The sequence below is a fragment of the Brassica napus genome, chromosome A7, assembly GCF_020379485.1.
Source record: "Brassica napus cultivar Da-Ae chromosome A7, Da-Ae, whole genome shotgun sequence".
Classification (NCBI taxonomy): domain Eukaryota; kingdom Viridiplantae; phylum Streptophyta; class Magnoliopsida; order Brassicales; family Brassicaceae; genus Brassica; species Brassica napus.
The window spans coordinates 26,613,573-26,634,734 of NC_063440.1; the positions used below are offsets into that span (position 1 = coordinate 26,613,573).

Below are 21,162 nucleotides of genomic sequence, written 5' to 3' on the forward strand. Positions count from 1 at the left end.
TATGATATCGTCGTCAGAACAAGAACAAGAAGATGGGAAAAGACAGTCACGTGAGAAACATGCAGTGAGTTAATGAAAGAGAGTGATAGATTTCAAGGTTTGTTATTAATAAAAAAAAATAATGATTCAGGCTATTATATTTACTGTTGGTTGGTTTGGTACATTTTTTGTTTTGCTTACCAACCATCTTTAATAAAATTGAAGTTTGGACATGTTTCGGTCGTTGATATATTTGGAAAAATACTATTATAACCAAAAATTAATAAGCATACGTTTTCAGTTTATTTTTTACTTTATCTTTGTTTCATTCAAGTTTATTAAAAATTCGGATATGTCACCACAAGTGAGCTGTTGTCTATGAGCTGTTGTTATCTATGTATATGCAAGATATTCGCGCATTGAAGTTAGACTTTACCTTTGTGCAAAGGGTTGAGACTTGAGAGAAAGTCCAACTTACTGGAGACTGATGGTAAATGTTAGGTGCATCTGTTGACTAGCAAACCAGGCAAAAATAAGTACTAGTATCAAATTGTTACCCCTAAAACAAATATTTCGCATGATTATTGAATGCTCCCAACTACTACTATACGAATGCCTCGGAACCATCGCAGTATTAACTTGTACCAGACATACACCAAAATTAATTAGGTAGCTATAGCTTACAAAATAAAATAAAAAAAGAAGTATATAGGTGGTTTAGTTTTAGAATCGTGTTTGAACAGCAATAATACAAGTGTTCAGTTCTGAACAGTGGACACCTCTGCATTGTCTCAATAGTTTTTTTGTCTGTTTTGTTTCTGTCACATTTTCGGCGTAATTTACAATAATTTCGAGTTTAAAATTCTTCGACTTTTTTGTATTTTTGGGACCAGAGACTATAATACTATTCGACTAATCACACGCAAAAGTAAACCATGTGATATTAACTAATTCCGACCGGGGTTTAATACTTTCAATAAAAAAACATACAGACACAACTATTGGAATGTTTCAGCGTCCAGTTTTCATTTTCGATTTTTGCCTGACCATGTAATCAGAATATGATTTGGTAATCAAACCCACGTAACATTTTTAGATCGTAAGAAACAAAATCAAAATTTGAATTATGTAAGCTCCACAACTACCCCCCAGTGCATTGTCGATGAGTTCCAACTTCTACCTTACTGCCTGATTATTTTTTGCATGTGGGTCCAAAGTCCAAACTAATCACCACCATTTTCAAAGTAATACTTCCTCTGTTTTTTTATTGTAAGCAGATTAATTTTTTCAAAAATAACATTTGAAAGATAAATTAGATGTAGTTAAACCATAAATAAGTATATATTGTTTGATTGGTAACACTATACCCAATAAAAATAAAAAATTACTTAAAATTATGAAAATTATTTATATTTTGAAACAAACAAATTTTACTTTGAACTACTTATAATAAAAAAAAAACAGAAAGAGTACTAATTTTGATTTTAGGATTATTAAGGCCCACATTAGAGTCTAAGCTCTCATTAAAAATTAGTCTAATCGGCGTAGAAAAAAAAGGAAAGTTTACTTTGCCATTTAGCTAGTAACAAACAACATGCATTAAACATTTGATATCTATAAGTCGGCCGTATAAAACACAAAGTTCTTTCCTTTTAGCTCACATTTGACCAAAACTCCTCCAATCCAGACATCATCGTTGACTTTTTCAAACTTGTGTTCCTCCTCTCTCTTTCCTTTCTTCAAACATCTCATATAACACAACACCAAGAAAAAGAACAAGAGTTCCTCTGTTCCTATCTTCAATTTTTGCTGTGAATCAATCAATGGACAGTAAACACCAAACTTCAACTTCGAAACCAAAGAACAAGAACAAGCTCTTGAAGATGCTTCCTAAAGCTATGTCGTTCGGACATCGCGTTCCACCGTTTAGTCCCGGAAGAGATCTCCACCACCACCATAACACGACGTCGTCTTCTTCAAACAAAGCGTATTTCTCCGGTCCTATGGTCCCTTTGGTTCCCAAAGCAGCTCGTGTCCGGAGAAACAAAAGCGACGCCGTCTGGAGCGAACCCACTTCGCCTAAAGTCTCTTGCATCGGACAGATCAAGCGCGTCAAGTCAAAACGCTCCTCCTCCCCTAAGAAAAACATGATTCCCAAGATCCCCAAAACGTCGTCGTCTTCTCTAACCAAAGGAGATGAAAAAGGTCGTGTTTCGATGATCAAGCGCCTCTTCTCGTTCTCCTCGGCGGCTGGAAGTGGAAACTCATCAAGAAAATCACGTCCCACCGCGGCCACTGAACATCCGGTCACGGTGGTTTCATCCGCGGCGGTGCCGTCGTTAGGTCAGATGAAGAAGTTTGCGAGCACTCGTGAAGGTTTAGGAGGTTTTGATTGGGCGGTTGAGATGAAACGTGAAGAGGAATCTCCGGCTGATCGCGGTTACTATTCAGACGATGAGAGGAGAGGAGGTTTCTTGAGAGACGACGACGAGGAAGAAGAAGAGGACGATATAATAATACCGTTCTCAGCTCCGTTGATGAGTTTGAAACCGAAGACAGAAGTTAACTTGTGGAAGAGAAGAACCATGGATCCACCTAAACCACTTCATCTTCAGACCTAATGATTAAAAACTCTTTTAAATTTTTTATCTTTTTCTTTCGTTATATATATAAGTTACTGCAAACCAAATCATATAACGATCATCATACACTGTGAATCTGATGATTATCATTTTTCTTCTTTAGTTAAATTATGTGTGAATACCTGTTTGGGTTCAATTTTGATATATGCCACAAGTGAAATCTCTCTCTCTGAGACTACCTTCTTGCAACTACGATTACAAATTATTATTTTTTTCTTTCTATTGGTGACAATGTGTATGACAACGACCGATGTCTTCCCACCACCAGGTTGTCCATATATTAAATGTAATTCACAACCATATTATTGCTTATTCATTTCAAAATCTTCATTGGGTAGGTACAAATCAATTATCTTACCGAAAAGTTAAATTGCGCTCCAATTTCTAGGCCTCGCATTTGTAAATAAACATGAAATTCGAACCCAACTCAAACAAACAAATAAACAAATAAATTTACGATTGGAGTTATAGAAATATCCAAATAAATTCGAAACATCTATAAAATTCAAATAGCTTTCTTTTAAGCTTAGGATATTCCAAACCCATTGAAAGACTTAGACTAAGGGTGGTGCGATCCACGGATGAACTCTCATTATTCGGATTGAATGTGGTTTAAAACATAGTCTCATATCCTCATGGCCACAACGTGAAATGTAGTAAGGTACCTTCAAACCTGAATTACTTAGCACCTTAGAATCCGTCTACCAGTAGACCACAACTTTATAGTTAAATTCAAAAAGTAGTTAAGAATATGAACCCAAAATATCATAAATCCCGATCGGAACGGATACTATAGAGTCGAGGACTACCAATAATTTTACGTGCCTTCAACGATAAGAAATAAAACACAAAGCAAAATCAAACCAAGAATCACATGCGTTTTTTTTTCATATTAACCGGTCTCGGATGGTACAGACAAAACCCACAAAAACATTTCCTTTCAATAAATCGAGTTTTGATACAACTTAATAAGTGACACGGACGCCTGAGTACCGGAGAATCTCTCCAATAAGTTCTCCTTTACCGGAACCAACATACCGCCCACAAATATCACCGTTTCTAATGAACAAGAACGTGGGCACTTCGATAACATTCATGTCTTTTAGAAACTCCATACAGCTATCGTTCTCGTCCCCGTTCATTCTAGCGAACACGACAGTCTCCGACATCGACCGGGACAGCTTCAGCACCGTCGGATAAACCTTGACACATGGCCCACAGTGTTTCAGACCAACGTCGAGTACAATCAGCTTGCCTCCAGTACGGTTCTCATCAATAAGCTTCTCCACATCAGCTCGGCCGTGTAGCTGCACCACCGCCGAGTGGCTGTCCCCGTAGTATAACACGTCCCCCATTAGCTGGTCGGGGCCAATACCTGCCAAACCGTTATTAAATGTCAGCCACTATACTAAATGCTATTCCATCTATTTCAGAAATATATATTTGGCAGTTTTTCATAAGAAAATATTAAATTTTGATTATAAATATACTATCTGTGATTAATTATTTTCCATAATTTTAGTTAGTAATACTTTAACAAATGTCTTTAAATGAAAATTGATTCTTTTTTTGAAACAAATAATTTTTTGAAACATCTATTTTTATAACGGAGAGGGAGTACTGATTTAAACTACTAAATTGTTGTGTACTTTCTTTCCCTTAGTTTGAGATATTCTGTCTACGGAATCATGAACATCATCTTTAACAAAAGGTTTAGTTCCAATTTAAATATTAGTTTATCTATGTTAATTAGTGTAGAGGTAGTTAAGGGGTGATTAGAGTTAACCTTCTTCCTCGTGTATTTTCTCCATGCTCTTATAAAAGCTGAAGTGAGGAACTTTCTCGATCTTCTCTCTCCGACAAAGCTCTCTTGTCTTTTCGGACTCATCACCCATGACGAGCAAGAAGTCGACGTCGTTACATGTCCTGCTCAGCTCCACCATAAACGGATATATCTTGCTGCTCTGATCACTCTTACTCGTGGCAAACTCCACAACCACAAGCTTGTTCTTGGCCTTCTTAAGCGCTTCGTCGAACTCCTCTCCGCTGTGAATCTTTTGCACTTTCTCGTCCTTTATTGCCGGTGTACCCACCTTCCCCGGTGGCGCCGCACCGGCCTTGACCTTCACGGCTGAGAATCTTCTTTTCGAGGGATTTTTAACACAGCTCTGTTTTAGGATCAGTGAGTTGGGTTTGGGGTCGAAGAATACGAACGAGGAGGAGGAAGAAACGGCGGATGTTGGCCGTGGAATCACGGTGGTGATTCGGTTGGCTGAGAAGTTAGCGACGGTGGCCATTGTGAGTGTGTGACTATTGGTTAGAGATTGGTGAGTGGTATAATGTGGATAGATGTTATGTTTTTAAAAAGGACTCAATAATTCATATCCACTTATTTTAATTGTGTGGCTTCTGTTCGCTTTAGATTAGATTTTTTCTTAGGAACAAACGAATATGTGATTTTGTAGCGATTGCAGATTCTAAAAGATATCGACGTTATTTTGTTTACGTTGTTGCATGAAGACAAATATGTTGGAAATTTCTATCGCCACCCAAGTGAGACTAGTTTAACCGGTTGATTGCATCGGCCGTCAAAAGTCTTATGATAATTTTTCAGGTCAGTTCGAATGGTCTATCGACATAACCATGTACACGTGTAATATTACCAACCTCTCGCTCGAATAACAACACTATACATGGAAACGAGGCAGGCTAATAAAGTATAGGCCTTTTAGCCCACATCTCAGTAAGCCCATTATAGTCTCGACCAAACTCCTTTTAATTAACAAAATTTGTAATCAATACATAAAAATCTGGTATAATATTGTAGGCTAGACGTGGCCAAAGGAAACTCAAAAACTTATTTTAAAAACTTTGAACAAAATAAAGCATCGTTTTCTAAGGTAATAAGTCGTAGTGCGCGTGACCACGATGCATCCACTACCGTAATGCGACAAACCATTAACAAAAAAAATCAAAAACAAGAATATACAAAAGATAAAATAAATCAGACGGTTGGCAACAAAATAAACATATCGGACGGCCCACAATTCCCACGACCACGCACTTACCAGTTACCACTACTGTCTTAACTCTTAACTCAACGTGGACACCTACTAACGAAACTACCAACCCCTTTACTTTTAAAAGTTCAAAAGTAAACAATAACACGTGCTAACCCCATTAACGCCGGCGCAATCCACGGCAGATCTCAACCGTCTATTCTATTTTTATCTTACAGATCTCATCAAACATCATCAGTTGTTATACCAATCAAATTGAATAGAAGTAAAAATTTAAAACACACTGAACAGCAAAGAGATATTAATACGAAATTAAAAAAAAAAGAGTCTTAACGGGCAAAACATGAAACTGACTTTTTTTTTTTGTTTGCATCATTCAGAAGAAGCTTTCTCTGGTTTTCTACAGAGAATCATATGCATCGGCGAGAAGATACCAGTCTCACCACCTCTAGACAAGTAATCAGCAGTCTTAAACAACATCTCATGAACATCAACGGTTCCTTTCGGAGCGATCCCAACAGCAGACAGAACCACAACCACAACATGGTTCCTCCAGTACGCAATCCGACCCATCTTAAGCCTGTTCCACCACGGTTTAGCGGGCGGTTTAGCCAAATCCTTCTCTTGCACGACCTCGAACCCGACTCTCCTCGCCGCCGCAGCGATGTCCGAGTACCTTCTCATACCGGGAAGAGCGTCTCCCCTCTCGATCCCTTGGATCACCTCCCTGTGCTCTTCGTCTTCGTCTCTGTACTTATCCGTCGTGACCCACTCGTACGAAACGTACAAAGATCCAGGCTTCATCACTCTGTAGATCTCCGCGTACACTTCCTCCAGCTTGGGAGCGTGACACGTGGCCTCGATAGAGTAAGCCCCGTCGAAGGAGTTATCATCGAACGGCATTTGTAAAAAATTACCGCAAACGACGTCGCATAGATGGTCCAGGCCCGCTTTTTTATTGTGGAGCTTGGCCCGTTTCACTTGGTAGTCGTTGATGGTGATTCCGGTTACATGGGCCTTTGAATGGGCCGCGATGGCTCTCATCGGCCCACCGACTCCGCACCCCGCGTCTAAGATTTTTTGCCCCGGTTTGACTTTGATGAGATCCACTGCCATCTCTTCGTGGATCCTCGTGGCGTCCTTGTCGGATTTGCCCGGGATGGAAGGGGAGAAGTGGAAGGACTGTCCCCATCCCCACTCGTAGATGTCCGTGACGAGGTTGTAGAACGTGTCGACGAAGTCAGGGACTTTCTCGGCGGTCTCGATCTCTTTCGGTTTGCGGAAGAACGACCAGTATTGGTTGTAGTTGTCTTTGACGTTTTCAGCGGAGATGGAGCCGCCGGAGAGATCTAAGGCTCGTTTGCCCTTTCGTTCTGCTGGACCTAAGACGCAGACGAACCAGTAGATGCCGCCGGCGGCGGCTAGGGCGGCGGTGCAGTAGAGCGTTACCGAGTCCATCAGTGTTTCTAAGAGAGAGAGAGATGGAGAGAGGGTTTAGAACTCTTTTAATTGTGATCGGTTTGATGGGTTTTATATGCAAAGATGTATGGAAGGAATCTTTTGATAAATTAACTCCTTTTAAAATATTAGTACAAAATTGGCTTAACGGAAAAATTATTGCCCATAAATAAAGATTCTCGGATCATTTCCATTTGGTATTATATCTTAGAAAAAGGAATTTAAAGTATTTTGATATATTATGTAATTGAGTTTTAATATTTACAAAGAACCAGTTAGAAATTGACATATTTCTCAGTAATCTTTTGTGAGTTTGAAAATGAAAATTACTTTTAGTTTTTCTTTTTTATTATTAAGATTTTTTTAGATGATTTTTGAAAACATTCCATTAATAATTTTGTTGTTCTTGGATTTTTTTTTGCTTGCTATATATTCTTTCGTTTTTTCTAGAAAAATATTTAGAAAAAATATTTCAAAATTATGTTTATATATATTGTAATGTATCATTTAAATAATATTTACGTTTATCAAAATTTTATTGGTTAATAGTTGTTGTAAATAATTAATTAGAAAAAATATTTCAATAATCAAAATTTATTATATTTTTAAAATTTGTGTGAAAGTTTTAAATCTTCTCTATTAAAAGAGAAGTGTCATTTTTATCTAATATTTAGAAGTCTATTATGACCATTTCATTAATCACATAATATGTCATAATAATTAATAGGAATATTAATAATAAATTAATTTTAACTATAGATTTGAATTTTATCTTCAGTTATAACAAAATCTGTTGAGAAAAATCTAACAAAATCATACTAAATTTTTAAATAATTTTTATTAAATATTGCATTAATTAATTTCGTAATTAAGTAATATAATGCTTTCATTTAAATAAATTATCATCTACCACTAAAACGGGTTCAAATTTATTAATCATGTCAGATTTTTTTTATACTAATGAAGTTATTAACATATGTTAAAAATTTATTTCTACAGCTATATATTTTTAAAAATCATATGTTGAAGAATATTTTTTATTTGATTATTTCAAATTATGAAAATCCAAAAACGTAATAAAAAAAGTAAAATGTATAAAACAAACCCCTATATTAATAAAGTAATAAGAAACCTAAACAATAAAATTAAAGAGTTATAAAATACATAATACTAAGATATAAATTGTATATTTAAATTTATATAATAATATCAAAATTAAATATTTATAAAATGAAAATATATCTGCACGGTGTGCGGGATAAACTCTAGTATACATTTAAAAAAACAGAGAGAGCATTCTTTTAGAGTAAGCTAGTGTTTTGACTTTTGAGGCTCTACTCATCCCCGGGTCCAAAGAAAGCTGTCAATAAGTACTCCTTGAAAATTTGAAATAATATTTTTCCACTCTTAAATGGATATTCCATGTCCTTGACAAGACAATGTTATGGCATAATTTCATTAACTCCTAGTTATTGATATTATCTAACTACCTAACGCAATTATGCATAAGGCACAAAACTATGTAATTAATGTTTGTCTATGCAGAATGGGAAGATGCTGCCAAAAGTCTCGTTAGGCCTTTGCTTCGACACATTTCATACAATTCAATCACTTTATGTTTTGCTTGTCAAATTTTACCAAATTTTATAGTCATAAATACAATTTTGGAGTGTATATAGACCATTATGTTTTTTTTATCAAATTATGACACAACGATGATACTAATACAAACTATTACAAATTTGAAATGATTTATTATGGTTGCAATTGGATTGTTAGATTTGTGGAATGAAATGATGTAAAATGACTTATTCTATTAATTCTAATTTTTATCATTTGACATGAATGGAATGATATATTTATTTTATCAAATCTAAAAATAGATAGAAAAATAGAAAGATAATTATTTCATAACAAATTTAGTTATGAATAAATGGAATGAATTTATTTAATTTTTAATGTATTATGTTTCTATCATTTTATTTATTTTATTTCCATAATTTTTTTATTGTTTTACCCGTTACAGCCCCTAATGTAATAAGATGAATGAGATAGATCAAAAAATGGAATAAATTAATTCTATTTAGCTTTCCTCAAACTAAGATAAAATGTTTCTTTTGGACTTAATTATATTTTAATGAAATTGATAAAAATGACTATTTCACTTCATCATGTTAAATAGTAAATTAATTAATTGAATTATTGTTAAATAGTAAGCAATTCCATGTCATTCAATTCCACAATATTACAATCCAAGTTAAAATATAAATACTTATGAATATAAATGTCATTAATTTAATATTATTTCTCCGCTAAAATGCTTTAAGATGATGAGGTTATGTGCGTACTTCGTAGAAACACCATTTACCATTCATATATTCAGATTTGCATTTCTGTTTTTGGTGGACAAAATATCTAAGATGTTTTCGTTTAGTTATCTTGAATACACATGTATGTTCTGTGATCTCATCTTACTTAAAAGCGTACAAGCATTTCACTGCACGTTGTAGGGTCAGGCCAGCTCCTTGATCTTTTTTTCTATAGAAAAATCTTGTAATTTTTGTTGTCATTCTATATATTTCCCACGCTGTCCGTACAACCGAGGACTTTATTAAGAACTAGTATAATGATAAAACTGATGGAGTATACCTGGTCGATTAGCTGGTTTTTGAACTATCCAATTATTGTTTCTATTAAATTATGGATTTTGGTAGATCGGCCATCTCACATGACTCGTATGATCATATCACATGAGGATGTGTCTGGCGAATCTTTTAACCGCACCATGTTACAGCTTGTTAAAAAATTTACATTGATCACGTGATGTTTTGCGCACACGACATATTTAATGTAGTTGTGACTAGTGAGGACAATTGGTTCGTATGATGCATAATACGACATAGATCTCCAGCTGTAGAGACAATTATGAATCTGACATTAATTTACTCGATTTATTCCAGCTGCAGACCATTACGATGCATTTTCTTTTGGACGTGAGGATTTGTCATTTTATTTCTTTTTGTGTGTTCAATATACCACAAAAGTTATAATGAAAATTAAAGTTCTATACTTTGTGGTTGTGTATATATTTGCTTTCATATTTTTTCAAGTATATATAAAAGTTCAAAGTATATTAGCATTCTATAAAACTAAAGTATATATGTAAACTATCTTATAAATAAAATCAGTGAATATAGTTGGTTACATAGTTTTCAATAAGTATATATAAACATATGAAAACATTTTATATTTTAAACAATGAATACCTTCTAAGTATTAAGCTATTTTGGTATTCAAAAAGCTCTGAAAAGGTCACTGTTGAGTATTGACATGCACGGGCACTGGTAAACGGAAGTTATATAAAGTTAGTGCAGACGAAGATATGAGTCACACCGTAAAACTCATCGGCTCAATCGAAGTCTGACATTTTATTTACCCTAAATAACAATTTAAATATAACTAAAGATGAATATAGTTTAGGGATTTTCGCCTTATGGTTGGGAGAGAGGCTGAGTTTAAGGATTTTTAAAAACTTTCATGAAAAATATATTATTTCCAACTCGTATAAACAAGATAATTTATCACTAGTATAGACATTTTTTAACCACAACTAGTATAAACATCTTCAAAGACAATCTGAAACATATAACTTAGTTGGTAACCAGCTAGCTGCCAAGCCTGCCATGGGCTAATGATTAGTGCCTCATACATTCAATGGGCATGTGAGTTAGGGTCGGATCTAAACCTTACCCGATACTCCCACAGGCTGATACTTATTGACATCGAAGGAGATAGAGTCCACACCCCGGTCCACACCAACAAAATCGAGTTATAGTTTTTTTTTTTTTTTTTTTTTTTTTTTGAACACATAATCGAGTTATAGTTTATTACATACTTTCTCTGCATCTTTAACCGCACTATATTACAGCTTGTGTTTTCTTTTTTTTTTGCATTGATCACGTGATGTTTTTGCGCACACAACACCTTTAATTCAGTAATGACTAGCAAGGACAAGTTCGTTATAGATTGGCCCAATTTGTACTCTTATGAATCTGATATTAATTTACTCGATTCATTCCCGCTGTAAACCATCATGATGCATACAATAATTTACTTTTTTTTTGTTTTGTTTTGAATTTACGATATTCTTCTAAGAAGGAAGGACAAGTATGACATAAAAACATCATATCAAGTGATTGCCTGATCTCTTTGTATACAAAAAAGCAGTTTTTGTTGGTCACCAATTGGCCTAGGCTTTCAAAATAGTGGTAGTTTTGTATAAATGGGGCAAGGATCACACAAACTATAAATATCTATAACCATGCGAGGCCTGAATTGTATTCGTTAAAAGCCCGGTATTAGAAATAGGCCGCGCTGGATCTCTGATTGAACATTGAAGTCTTAATGTGGTAAAGATAGACAACTAGAGAGACATAAAACAACCTTTATTTCAAAGAACAATTATTTTGACGTGACACACACAAATGATCTAATGGCAGCAGCTTAAAAGTACCAAAGAACCAATGCCAATTATACCAGTACCATTAAACCAGTAAGTAATCGTTTGTATAAATCCTGTTTTTATTATTCATCTCACTCTTCCAGATTACAAATTATTATGGTTTGTGAATAATCAATCATCTACCAACCTCACAGTTTAGTTGACGGTGAGCTTTCCAACCATACCAGCTCCCTGGTGGGGCACACAGTAGAAACTGTAAGAGCCAGGTTCTGTCAACGTAACCTCGTACGTCTCTCCCGCACCATTGAGAAGCGCTTGCTCGTCCATCGAGATCTTGCTCGCGTCCACGCCACTAGGGATCTCGTCTTCGTCGAACACCACGTTGTGTGGGTACCCTGCGTTGTTCTTGAACACGATCTTCTCTCCTTTAGCCACCGTGAAGTCGCTTGGTACGAAAACAAGACCACCATCATCAGATCCTAAGAGTATCTCAATGGCCATCGCATTCCCGGCCAAAGCGATGGAAGCTGCTGCTGCAACGGCCATGACGCCAAAATCTTTAAGAGAAGACTTCACGGATAGCTTAGGCGCCGCTTTGGAGGGAGATTTGATGGCGGCGGTGGATACCGCCGTGGGTTTGGCGTTGACGGCGAGCTTGAGGCCGGTAAAACATGGGAATGCAACGGTAGCTGATGTAACTGATGCCATTTTATTATGTTTTGCTAGTTTATGTGATTTGTACTAGAAAATAAATGACATAAAATAAAGGACCTTATCATATTTATAGATAAACTTTGAAATTTCTCCAAAAATGGATTGTGAAGCCAAAAAAGGGTTTTGTGAGATTTTATGTGGTGAGGAAATAAGAGAGATGCAGAGTTATCTGCATGAAATTGCTGTGATTGGCTGTTTTAGATGTTTTGGGAGGTGACATGGCATTGTTTGATAGTCTTGTTTGACATTTCATAAGAAAACAAGCTTAGGAGACTCTGAACATTCCAAGTTTTCATTTGTAGCTAGCCAAAACTAATTTGAAGTCTCTGAACTCTGAATTAAGTAGAGCATTCCCATTGAAATATTATAAAGGGTTTTAAATTATAATAGTAAACAATTATATCTTAATATAAATGTAAAAGAAAATAACAAATTAATGTATAAATATCTTAAATTTTTTTATTTAGGTAAAATATTTTCAAATGATCATATTTTCTGAATACCTCAATTTTTGGAATCTATATATATATTCCAAAAGTTATATCTAATAATAAAAATATCGAAAGACTTTTCTGATTACGAAATAAAATAGTCTAATAAAATATAAATTCCTAAACGGGCAGCTAATCTTGTCAAGCCTATTTTGTAGCTTACAGAATGGGCCTTAATGGACTAAAGTTTAACATTTGGACCACTACAATAACGAAAAGTTAGAAAAACGGCGAGACGTTCGATTATACAAGAGATAAAAGACGCACAAGAGAGGAACTCCACCGTTTTAAGAAACCAACCTAGACAACCCTGCCGTTTGCCTCGTCAACAGCACTGAGCCTTAACTTTTCTCTGTACTCGTTCAACTCCCTCTGATACCTTTCCTTGTCCTCCAATCCAATCTTCTGGTAAACCTAAAACCAATAAACCGAAATTTCGGTTAAGTTACCGGTTTACTACAAATAACCAATAATCTCAAACCGTTTAATCATTTGTTACCAATCGTTCCTCAGCTGAGAGATTGGTCCATGACTCGCCGATGATCTTCGTAAACTCTCGTTCTTTGTTCGGGTAAAGAGACTTGAGCTTGCAATGTTTCTCAGCAAAGAAGAAATTGTAACCGCTCCGGTTTGGTTTCGGGTAATTCGGGTCCTCTCTGCGTCTGCTTCTGCGTCTTTTACCAGAACGACGTCGTCTCCTCCCAGCTTCCACATATGGTACAACGGCACCTATCGGATCAGCATTTGGTGTTGGTGGGCCGGGCTGGGCTGAGTGGTAAAGCACGCCATTAAGAATCTCTGAGCCCAACTTAACTTTAACCAGATAACCACAGTCGAATTTGCCTTCAATTGTACCTATGGCTGTGAAACTCGACGAACCTGTGCCATGTATTCATGTCACATGTATTCATAATCTAATTTAAATAAAAGACATTATCTTATAGTCGCATCCGGTTTGGTCCACGTAGTCGGTTTATTATCCAACAAAATCCAAATAAATTTGCATCAAACGTTATGACGGTGGGACCATTACGAACTATAGGCTATATTTGAAAAGTATAGAGATAAACATAAAGATTTTACGACAAGTACGTAAAGCTAACAAGACAATCATCGTCCTAGTGCCCCTAAATATAAGTTAAGCATTATATAATCATTGATTAATATTCTTAATAAACAATAAAAAGACTTGAGTAATATGTAGATGGCCAAAAAAAAAAAGACGGGAGTAATATGTAACAAACCTTGGGAAGGAGGAGGATAAGAGCTAGTATAACATATGCTTGGAGGAGTGTATTCGACGAGAGCCATCTCCTTGCTCGTTGAAGGATCCTTGGCATGAAATGTAGCTGAGATAGATGAAAGACGGAAGTACTTGTTTCATATAAATGTAACAAAAGAATAATCGTTGCTAAATAATTCATAGTTTCAAGATTATAACATTAACTATAGAGATAATATAATGAATCAAATTCGGGTAAAAATAATCGTGGACTCCCACGTTTGTCGTAAGAATGTGTTCCACGATCAAACAATTGACTTAACATTTCGAGATTTTTATTTTTAATTAGTTTTTAGTTTCAAGCTTTTCAGATTATCGTCGATGGCAAACAAAAAAATAACTGAAGTTTCTAGTCTTAGGGCATCAAAGACAACATCAATAACATATTATGATTCATAGGTAAGCATTTTATCAAGCAGTTGAATTCAAGGTGTCTAAGAATTTTTTTTTTTTTTGTAACCGGAGAAAAATCTATTTTCGAAGTAAATATAGAGTAAAATGAGAATATAAACCTGTGGGATGAAGAAGAGGACCACGAGCATTGAAGAGATGAACTTGTTCGTAATGAAAGAGAAGATTGAGATAATGTTTCCTTAAGACAAAAGAAGCACTTGTTGTAGTCGCAGAGAATCTAAACACTCCTCCAACTTCCCTCCATTTTTTCTCAGTCACAACCTTTATAATTCACATGCATTTTGAAAACATAAATTTAACATTGAGAATAAACTACTAGTAGTATTGAAAAAGAATCAAGAAGTAAAGTGGTTGACCTTTTCGTAACCTCCCCTCCTCGTGACTTCCACATACAAAACATGCAAGTCCAGTTCTTTTCCACCAATCACAGGAATCCTTGAATAAATCATTTTATTAAAAAACGTATATAAAATAAGTAAAGTTGATGATTGAAAAGAACTACATAAAAGTAAGAATAAGAATGGTTACATGAATTTGGTGGCCAGTATGGAGTGAAACCGCCTGAGAGTATCCCAGAAGAGAGAAAGATCTTTCACAACATCTTCATGTGAAGCCAAAGGTTCAGGGTACTCTTTAACCTTCGCCGGAGACGTGGCAGTCGTTTCTATCGTCGCCTGAGACGGCGTCGATTCATTTCCAGAAGACATAGTTTGAGAGAGAAGAGAATATTGTGTTTTTTTTTTAATTGTCTGGTCTCTCTTATTTGGTTTTGGTTTAAGGAAAGAAGAGAAAGATAACAACTGAAGATAAGATTTGTGATTTAATTCCGAAAGAAATATAAATTAAATTTTTGCTAGCTAAAGATTAAAAAGTAACGGACGTGAGGATTTGTCATTTTCTTTATTTTATGTGTATGTTTAATATATATCACAAAAGTTATAATGGAAATTAAAATTCTATATACTTTTTGTAGTTTATATATTTGCTTTCAAACTTTTTGTTCTTATTTTCGAGGCGTTTTGAATGATGATTTGTCTGATGCTACTTATATGTATTAATTACTTCTTTCACAGTTATTATTAATACTGATATTATTACACTTCAACTACTTTATATGTTAAGCTTACGAGCAGTCGAATTTAGTCACATCTTTCTCTTTCCAACGTAATCAATAATTCAAGAAAAGTTCAAATCACCTGCGTCTTAATTACATGAAAGTATACACCTTAGTGCATTTTTTAACAAAGTTTATTAAATTCTTACACTTTTAACTTTTTTCAAAATAAATATGTGCGTTATAAAATCATGGGAAAATTCTTTTAAATTGATCATCTTTTTTTTGGGCAACTTTAAATTGATCATTTATGTGAGATTTGATATATCTATGAATATTGAAATATAACCTATGCACTTTTTACAATTGATACTTTACAATAAAAAGTACAAACAATGTATAGGTGAGGCATTTATAACTCATAATATCTTAAATACTCTTTTCATTTCAAAATATATAATGTTTCAGCTTCAAATCCAACTAATAAATAAAAGCAGTAAAATGTATCTGGTTACATAATTTTTATAAAGTTAGAAAGATATAGAAATGTGAAAATATTTTATATTTTAAAATAATAAATATTTCTATAATCTTTAATATTTTCAAACTGGGTATTAAAGCATTTTTGGTATTTAAAACCTTTTTAAAATTGATAATTTGCCACTGTTGAGTATTTTTTTTTTTTTTTTTTTTTTTTTTTGACGTCGAACGGCCATTCTATTACTCAAGCTTGAGGTGGTCTGGGTAACCAGACCGGAATAGAACAACCAATGAAAAGTAACTCTCTACGAAAGGTCCTAGCTGTCTTAGCCAAAAAATCAGCAAACAGATTGCGCACTCGTGGCACATAGGTTATTTTGAAGTCCGGGAAGCAAATCTGCAGCGTTTCTATCTTCTCCAGTTCTGTCGCAAAGCTTGGCCACTCATGGGGTTCTTTTATCATTGAAATCAGCTCCTTGCAGTCTGTTCCAAAGCTCTGGCATGGCGAGTGTTGAAGCATATTCTCCATCGCCCATCGCAGTGCTTCTACCTCCGAATGCAAAGCTGATTCACATCGAATGAAATTCCGTGATCCCATAAGTTGTGTGTTCTCCCCGCTATCCATCCAGACCCATCCACATCCACTAAAGCGATCCGAAGCTGTCCAAGATCCATCTAGTAGACAAATATTTCCCAAGCTTAAGACTTGGTTCTCCTCATTGCTGATGGCCTGAACTACTGGCGATATCATCTCGTTTGCAATGAACCAGGCTTGACATTCACTTTCTGCATATCGAACTAGTTCCAAGGGGTCTCTATCTATTCCCCTAAAAAGTTTGTCATTACGAGCCTTCCAAATATACCATATTAACCAGGGATAAGGATCCCTGTCTTGGTCTGGCGCTAAGATTTCATTCTTCCTCCAGAATAGATAGTCCATGTTTGTGTAGACGCTGGCCACTGGGAATATACCTGTGCTCGTAGGAGTTGCTGATAAGGACCACACTTGGAGAGCCGGAGGGCATTCAAATATTGCATGTGTTACAGATTCCTCTAGTTCTCCACACCTTGGGCAATAATTATCGCACCTCATATTCCGCCTTGCGAGATTCCTCGTCACTGCCACCTGACCCGTTATCAATTGCCATATAAGATGACACATCTTTCTTGGTGCTTTCAACGTCCAAGCAAAGGCTTGGAGTTTAGTAATACTTGGTTCCAGTATTTTCTTGTCCTCTTCTGGCTTCATCAGGTTTTGAGCAACCCAGTATCCAGATTTAACAGTGTATTGGCCATTCTTCGTGTAGTTCCAGCAGAAGGTATCACGGCGATGGGCAGAACTTATAGCCATACTACGAATGAGTGGTATGTCATCGGGGTGGACATAATTCTCTAGTAGCCCTACATCCCATTCCTTCAATTCTTGGTTAATGAGGTCACTAACTCTCATATTCGGATGCATTACAGGTGCTACAGGTGTAGCTGGTCTAGCAGGTATCGTTGGGATCCATTGGTCCTCCCACACCTTGATCTCATAACCAGAATGAATCTTCTGTCTGATCCCGAGAAGCAAAAGCTTTCTTGCAGCATAAATGCTTGTCCACACATATGATGGGTTACTTGCAGAGACTTCTCGTAATGGCGAGGTCATCCTATAGTACCTGCCTCTCAAAACTCGGGCAACCAGTGAATCAGGGTACTGAGTCAATCTCCAAAGTTGCTTTGCCAATAGTGCTAGATTAAATTCATGGATCAAACGGAAACCAATCCCGCCCTCTTCTTTTGGTAGACAGACTTTTTCCCATTTCGCCCAGTGTATTCCTCTCTTTGGTGGATTCGAGCTCCACCAAAATTGTGCAATGGCACTAGCAAGGTTCTCACAAATCTCCAATGGGAGCAGAAATGTCGACATAACGTATGTCGGAAGAGCGAGTAAGATGGATTTGATCATTACCTCCTTCCCCCCTTTTGAGAGCCATCTACCTGTCCATCCATTAACTCTGTGCATAAGATTGTCCTTTAAAAATGCAAAGAGTTTACATTTGGAGCCACTAATATCCTCTGGGATTCCCAAGTACTTTCCCATCCCACCATCATTATGTATTCCAAGTACATCTTTGATCTCTAGCCTAGTAGCTGTATTAATCCTCTTACCAAAGAGTAAGGAAGATTTGTCAAAATTGATACATTGGCCAGATGCTCTACCATATGTCCTGACTACTTTCATTACTTCTTCACATTCACGGGGCTCCGCCTTACAGAAGAAAAGGCTATCATCAGCAAAGAGAAGGTGGGATACTGAAGGACATGCGCGTGTGACACGCATCCCCGTTATCTTCCCTTGGTTCTCTGCATGATTAAGAAGGCTAACGAGCGCTTCCGTGCACAGAATAAAAATGAAAGGAGACAAAGGATCTCCCTGACGCAGGCCTCTACCTGGAACAATATGTCCTCTTGGCTGCCCATTCATAAGAACTTTATATTTCACCGACGTAATGCACCTCATGATCCATGTAATCCATGTTTCCGAGAATCCCATCTTTCGCATCACAGCTTCAATAAATGACCATTCCATCCTATCATATGCTTTACTCATGTCTGTCTTGATGGCCATCCTCTTATTACGTCCACTCGGTTTAGTTCGCAGGGCATGAAACATCTCTTGAGCAATCATGATATTATCTGAGATCTGTCTTCCCGCAACAAAGGCTGACTGGGTTTCTGATATCAATCCTGGCAAGACTTTCTTTAGTCTCTGGCATAAGACTTTAGAGATGATCTTGTAGCTGACATTACATAGGCTTATGGGTCTGAATTGAGCCATATCATTTGGCTTAGGTGTCTTTGGGATAAGACATATATTTGTATCATTCAATCCATTAGTCACAGTCCCATCAAAAAGGAATTTATTAACCATAAGAGTTAAATCCTCCTTGACTATATCCCAAAACTTTTGATAAAAAAGTGCAGTCATCCCATCTGGCCCTGGTGCCTTATCTGGATGCATGGCAAAAAGAGCTATTAGTGCATTAGTGCAGTTATAAAGTAGCTTATCTGGATGCATGGCCACTGTTGAGTATTGACATGCATTGGTAAGCGAAAGTTATAAAGTAGGAGTACTTATTAGTGCAGACGAAGATAGGAGTCACACCCTAAAACTCATCGGTTCAATCGAAGTCTGACATTTTATTTACCCTAAATAACAATTTAATTATAATTAAAAAGATAAAATGGTAAAAAAAGAAGAAGTAATGGGCCTTATGGTTCGGAGAGAGAGGCTGACGTGCGTTGAGGGGATTTTATTGTTCTGCTCATATGTAACGTCACGTCTCTGCCTGTAGATTCGTTTCCACGTTTCTTCCTCTCAATCTTTAATCTTTAAACTTCAAAATAAAATTCTCTGTTCTATAATAAAAAGTAAATCTTTATATGATGATGACATTGAGGATCGTATAAAGCATTTGATATAAAAGTTACAGGAATCGTAAACCAAAATTGTTGAAAAAAACTCATGAACACAAACAATGATGACTCTTCTAACAAACCCTGAGATTAGTTAAGCTACTACAGTCATGATGTCTTTGGAGGTCTTGTCTTGAGAGCTTTCATCATTTTGCTCTGGCTTTGTTGTTTCTTGGGTCTCGCCAACAGTCTTGTAGACAAGAACTGGTTCTGTGTTGTGTCCATTTCTGCCATAGTTAAGGTCAGGATAGTTTCTATAGTTCAAGGAATGCAACCAAAGAGCCACAGATCCATATCTTCGCTCAGCAGAGCCTATATGAGAATATATATACTTCAATTTAAAGGCTTCAGCTTCTTCCTTGTATGCTTCCATCGACACTTCCTCATGACTGTCTTCAAGTTTTGTGTTGTTATAAGCCGTGAAGAAGCATTCATCCAAGTAAAGTCCTACTTCTGGCGCCATTGGTACAGTAATATTCACATCTCTGGTAACAAAAGATTCAGAATCAACACCAACATAACACTAAAAGCTTAAAACCATGAAAAAGAAACAAGAAGCTTACTTGCTGAAAGCAGTATTGATAAGTGATTCAGGAGCACAGTTCCTCATGATAGCAACAGCAAGACCCATCATCTTCCGAATCTGATGAAGCATGAAGCTTTGTCCCAAGACTTCACACTTGATAAAGTCAATCCCATCAAGACTAATAACAGTGTTTGCAGTGAAGGAGATGATGGAACGATTCGCAGCCGGGTCATCAGCCTTTATCCTAGTAGTAAAGTTATGAAAATTATACGAGCCAACATAATAACTCAGTATCCTATTAAACCTCTCCTTGTCCTCCTCTCCATAACAAAACTTGCTCTTTACATCGGTTCTCAACGCACTAAAGCTGTTCGACGTAATGTCTGACCGAACGTTTAATGATTTAGCATCAAAGCTATCACCTTTCAACTTGCCCACAACACCAGTGATCTTGTTCTTACGCCCTCTCTCAGAACACTCGAAACACTTCACATACTCCTCACCCGAACCCAAACTAGCCATCACCGCTTCTCTATCACGATGCGTGAACGGATCAAGAGCAAACACGGGGAGCAGATACACATACCTCCTCCGATCACAAAACTTCTTGGAGCTAAACTTCTCCGTAACACGCTTGTAACCAAAAACCCTAATCTGATCAGGGAGATTAGCGTTGAGCCGATCCACGAACCCAGGTGGGTCAACGTGGAATCGACCGGAGACAACTTGCCCCACGGCGCTCACTCCTTTATCAGTCCGCGCGCACCGCGTGAACTCGTATTGCTTCGGCTTGCCACGATCGAACTCTGTTACAGCTCCGGCGTGAAACAGAGCTTCTTCGAGCTCGCCTTCTATGGTTTTAGCGCCGGGGTTCCTTTGCATCCCTAGATAGCCTACGCCGCAAAACGCTAAGAGTATAGCGACTTTTCTCCGGTCTTCTCCGCCGCCGGAGAAGTCTGTAACGTCGTCGGCGGTGATGGTGGTTGACATTTTGAGCTTCTAATGGTTCTTGGCTCTCGATCGGGATCCAAAGTCTATATCTTTAGTGACGAGAAGCCACCGAACGCCTCCATGGTCAAAACCCTAGACGACGACGACCGTGGACAAGAAGATGGCTACGACGTCGTTTAATTAATTGGGCTTTTAATTTTAGTTTAGATATGAGCTACATCGCTAAA

General features: G+C 36.7%; 7 protein-coding genes across 7 annotated transcripts; 1 reads left to right on the top strand and 6 right to left on the bottom strand.

Annotated features, from left to right (window-relative positions):
• The first annotated feature begins 1,533 nt into the window (after positions 1-1,533).
• On the top strand, positions 1,534-2,794 carry BNAA07G32290D (uncharacterized protein At1g76070). Its single transcript, XM_013862358.3, has one exon. It carries the CDS (start codon positions 1,803-1,805, stop codon positions 2,598-2,600), a length of 798 nt encoding a protein of 265 aa, XP_013717812.1. The 5' UTR covers positions 1,534-1,802; the 3' UTR covers positions 2,601-2,794.
• Positions 2,795-3,479: 685 nt separating this feature from the next.
• Positions 3,480-5,111, bottom strand: LOC106432516 (thioredoxin-like protein CDSP32, chloroplastic). Its single transcript, XM_013873359.2, has 2 exons — positions 4,408-5,111; positions 3,480-3,996 (listed from the first exon to the last, which is right to left on the bottom strand). The coding sequence occupies exons 1-2, from the start codon at positions 4,916-4,918 to the stop codon at positions 3,587-3,589; spliced, it is 921 nt and encodes a 306-aa protein (XP_013728813.1). The 5' UTR covers positions 4,919-5,111; the 3' UTR covers positions 3,480-3,586.
• A 768-nt stretch (positions 5,112-5,879) lies between these two features.
• LOC106421679 (24-methylenesterol C-methyltransferase 3-like) lies at positions 5,880-7,234 on the bottom strand. The gene has a single exon (XM_013862520.3). It carries the CDS (start codon positions 7,097-7,099, stop codon positions 6,014-6,016), a length of 1,086 nt encoding a protein of 361 aa, XP_013717974.1. The 5' UTR covers positions 7,100-7,234; the 3' UTR covers positions 5,880-6,013.
• Positions 7,235-11,527: 4,293 nt separating this feature from the next.
• Positions 11,528-12,440, bottom strand: LOC106421661 (plastocyanin). Its single transcript, XM_013862497.3, has one exon. It carries the CDS (start codon positions 12,267-12,269, stop codon positions 11,757-11,759), a length of 513 nt encoding a protein of 170 aa, XP_013717951.1. The 5' UTR covers positions 12,270-12,440; the 3' UTR covers positions 11,528-11,756.
• A 392-nt stretch (positions 12,441-12,832) lies between these two features.
• LOC106421682 (high mobility group B protein 9) lies at positions 12,833-15,285 on the bottom strand. Its single transcript, XM_013862523.3, has 6 exons — positions 14,991-15,285; positions 14,819-14,897; positions 14,561-14,723; positions 14,011-14,115; positions 13,266-13,645; positions 12,833-13,180 (listed from the first exon to the last, which is right to left on the bottom strand). Exons 1-6 carry the CDS (start codon positions 15,167-15,169, stop codon positions 13,067-13,069), a joined length of 1,020 nt encoding a protein of 339 aa, XP_013717977.1. The 5' UTR covers positions 15,170-15,285; the 3' UTR covers positions 12,833-13,066.
• A 1,154-nt stretch (positions 15,286-16,439) lies between these two features.
• On the bottom strand, positions 16,440-19,060 carry LOC125576203. Its single transcript, XM_048735627.1, has 3 exons — positions 18,433-19,060; positions 16,869-18,132; positions 16,440-16,560 (listed from the first exon to the last, which is right to left on the bottom strand). The coding sequence occupies exons 1-3, from the start codon at positions 19,058-19,060 to the stop codon at positions 16,440-16,442; spliced, it is 2,013 nt and encodes a 670-aa protein (XP_048591584.1).
• A 342-nt stretch (positions 19,061-19,402) lies between these two features.
• LOC106421675 (pseudouridylate synthase 1 homolog) lies at positions 19,403-21,124 on the bottom strand. The gene is made up of 2 exons (XM_013862516.3): positions 20,022-21,124; positions 19,403-19,943 (listed from the first exon to the last, which is right to left on the bottom strand). The coding sequence occupies exons 1-2, from the start codon at positions 20,972-20,974 to the stop codon at positions 19,553-19,555; spliced, it is 1,344 nt and encodes a 447-aa protein (XP_013717970.1). The 5' UTR covers positions 20,975-21,124; the 3' UTR covers positions 19,403-19,552.
• Between the last annotated feature and the right edge of the window lie 38 nt (positions 21,125-21,162).

Bases quoted from the DNA above. Each gene is read 5' to 3' on its own strand.
- BNAA07G32290D (XM_013862358.3), top strand. From the start codon at position 1,803: ATGGACAGTAAACACCAAACTTCAACTTCGAAACCAAAGAACAAGAAC.
- LOC106432516 (XM_013873359.2), bottom strand. From the start codon at position 4,918: ATGGCCACCGTCGCTAACTTCTCAGCCAACCGAATCACCACCGTGATT. The intron at 3,997-4,407 runs GTTAACTCTAAT...ACGGTTTGGCAG, and splicing joins GAAAATACACGAGGAAGAAG to GTATTGGCCCCGACCAGCTA.
- LOC125576203 (XM_048735627.1), bottom strand. From the start codon at position 19,060: ATGCATCCAGATAAGCTACTTTATAACTGCACTAATGCACTAATAGCT. The intron at 18,133-18,432 runs GTAGAGGCCTGC...GGATTAATACAG, and splicing joins AAGAGGACATATTGTTCCAG to CTACTAGGCTAGAGATCAAA. The intron at 16,561-16,868 runs GTTAATATGGTA...GATGTGAATCAG, and splicing joins GACAGGGATCCTTATCCCTG to CTTTGCATTCGGAGGTAGAA.
- LOC106421682 (XM_013862523.3), bottom strand. From the start codon at position 15,169: ATGTCTTCTGGAAATGAATCGACGCCGTCTCAGGCGACGATAGAAACG. The intron at 14,724-14,818 runs GTCAACCACTTT...TGAATTATAAAG, and splicing joins GGAGGGGAGGTTACGAAAAG to GTTGTGACTGAGAAAAAATG. The intron at 14,116-14,560 runs GTTTATATTCTC...CATCTATCTCAG, and splicing joins TCCTCTTCTTCATCCCACAG to CTACATTTCATGCCAAGGAT.
- LOC106421675 (XM_013862516.3), bottom strand. From the start codon at position 20,974: ATGTCAACCACCATCACCGCCGACGACGTTACAGACTTCTCCGGCGGC. The intron at 19,944-20,021 runs GTAAGCTTCTTG...TTTTGTTACCAG, and splicing joins ATCAATACTGCTTTCAGCAA to AGATGTGAATATTACTGTAC.
- LOC106421679 (XM_013862520.3), bottom strand. From the start codon at position 7,099: ATGGACTCGGTAACGCTCTACTGCACCGCCGCCCTAGCCGCCGCCGGC.
- LOC106421661 (XM_013862497.3), bottom strand. From the start codon at position 12,269: ATGGCATCAGTTACATCAGCTACCGTTGCATTCCCATGTTTTACCGGC.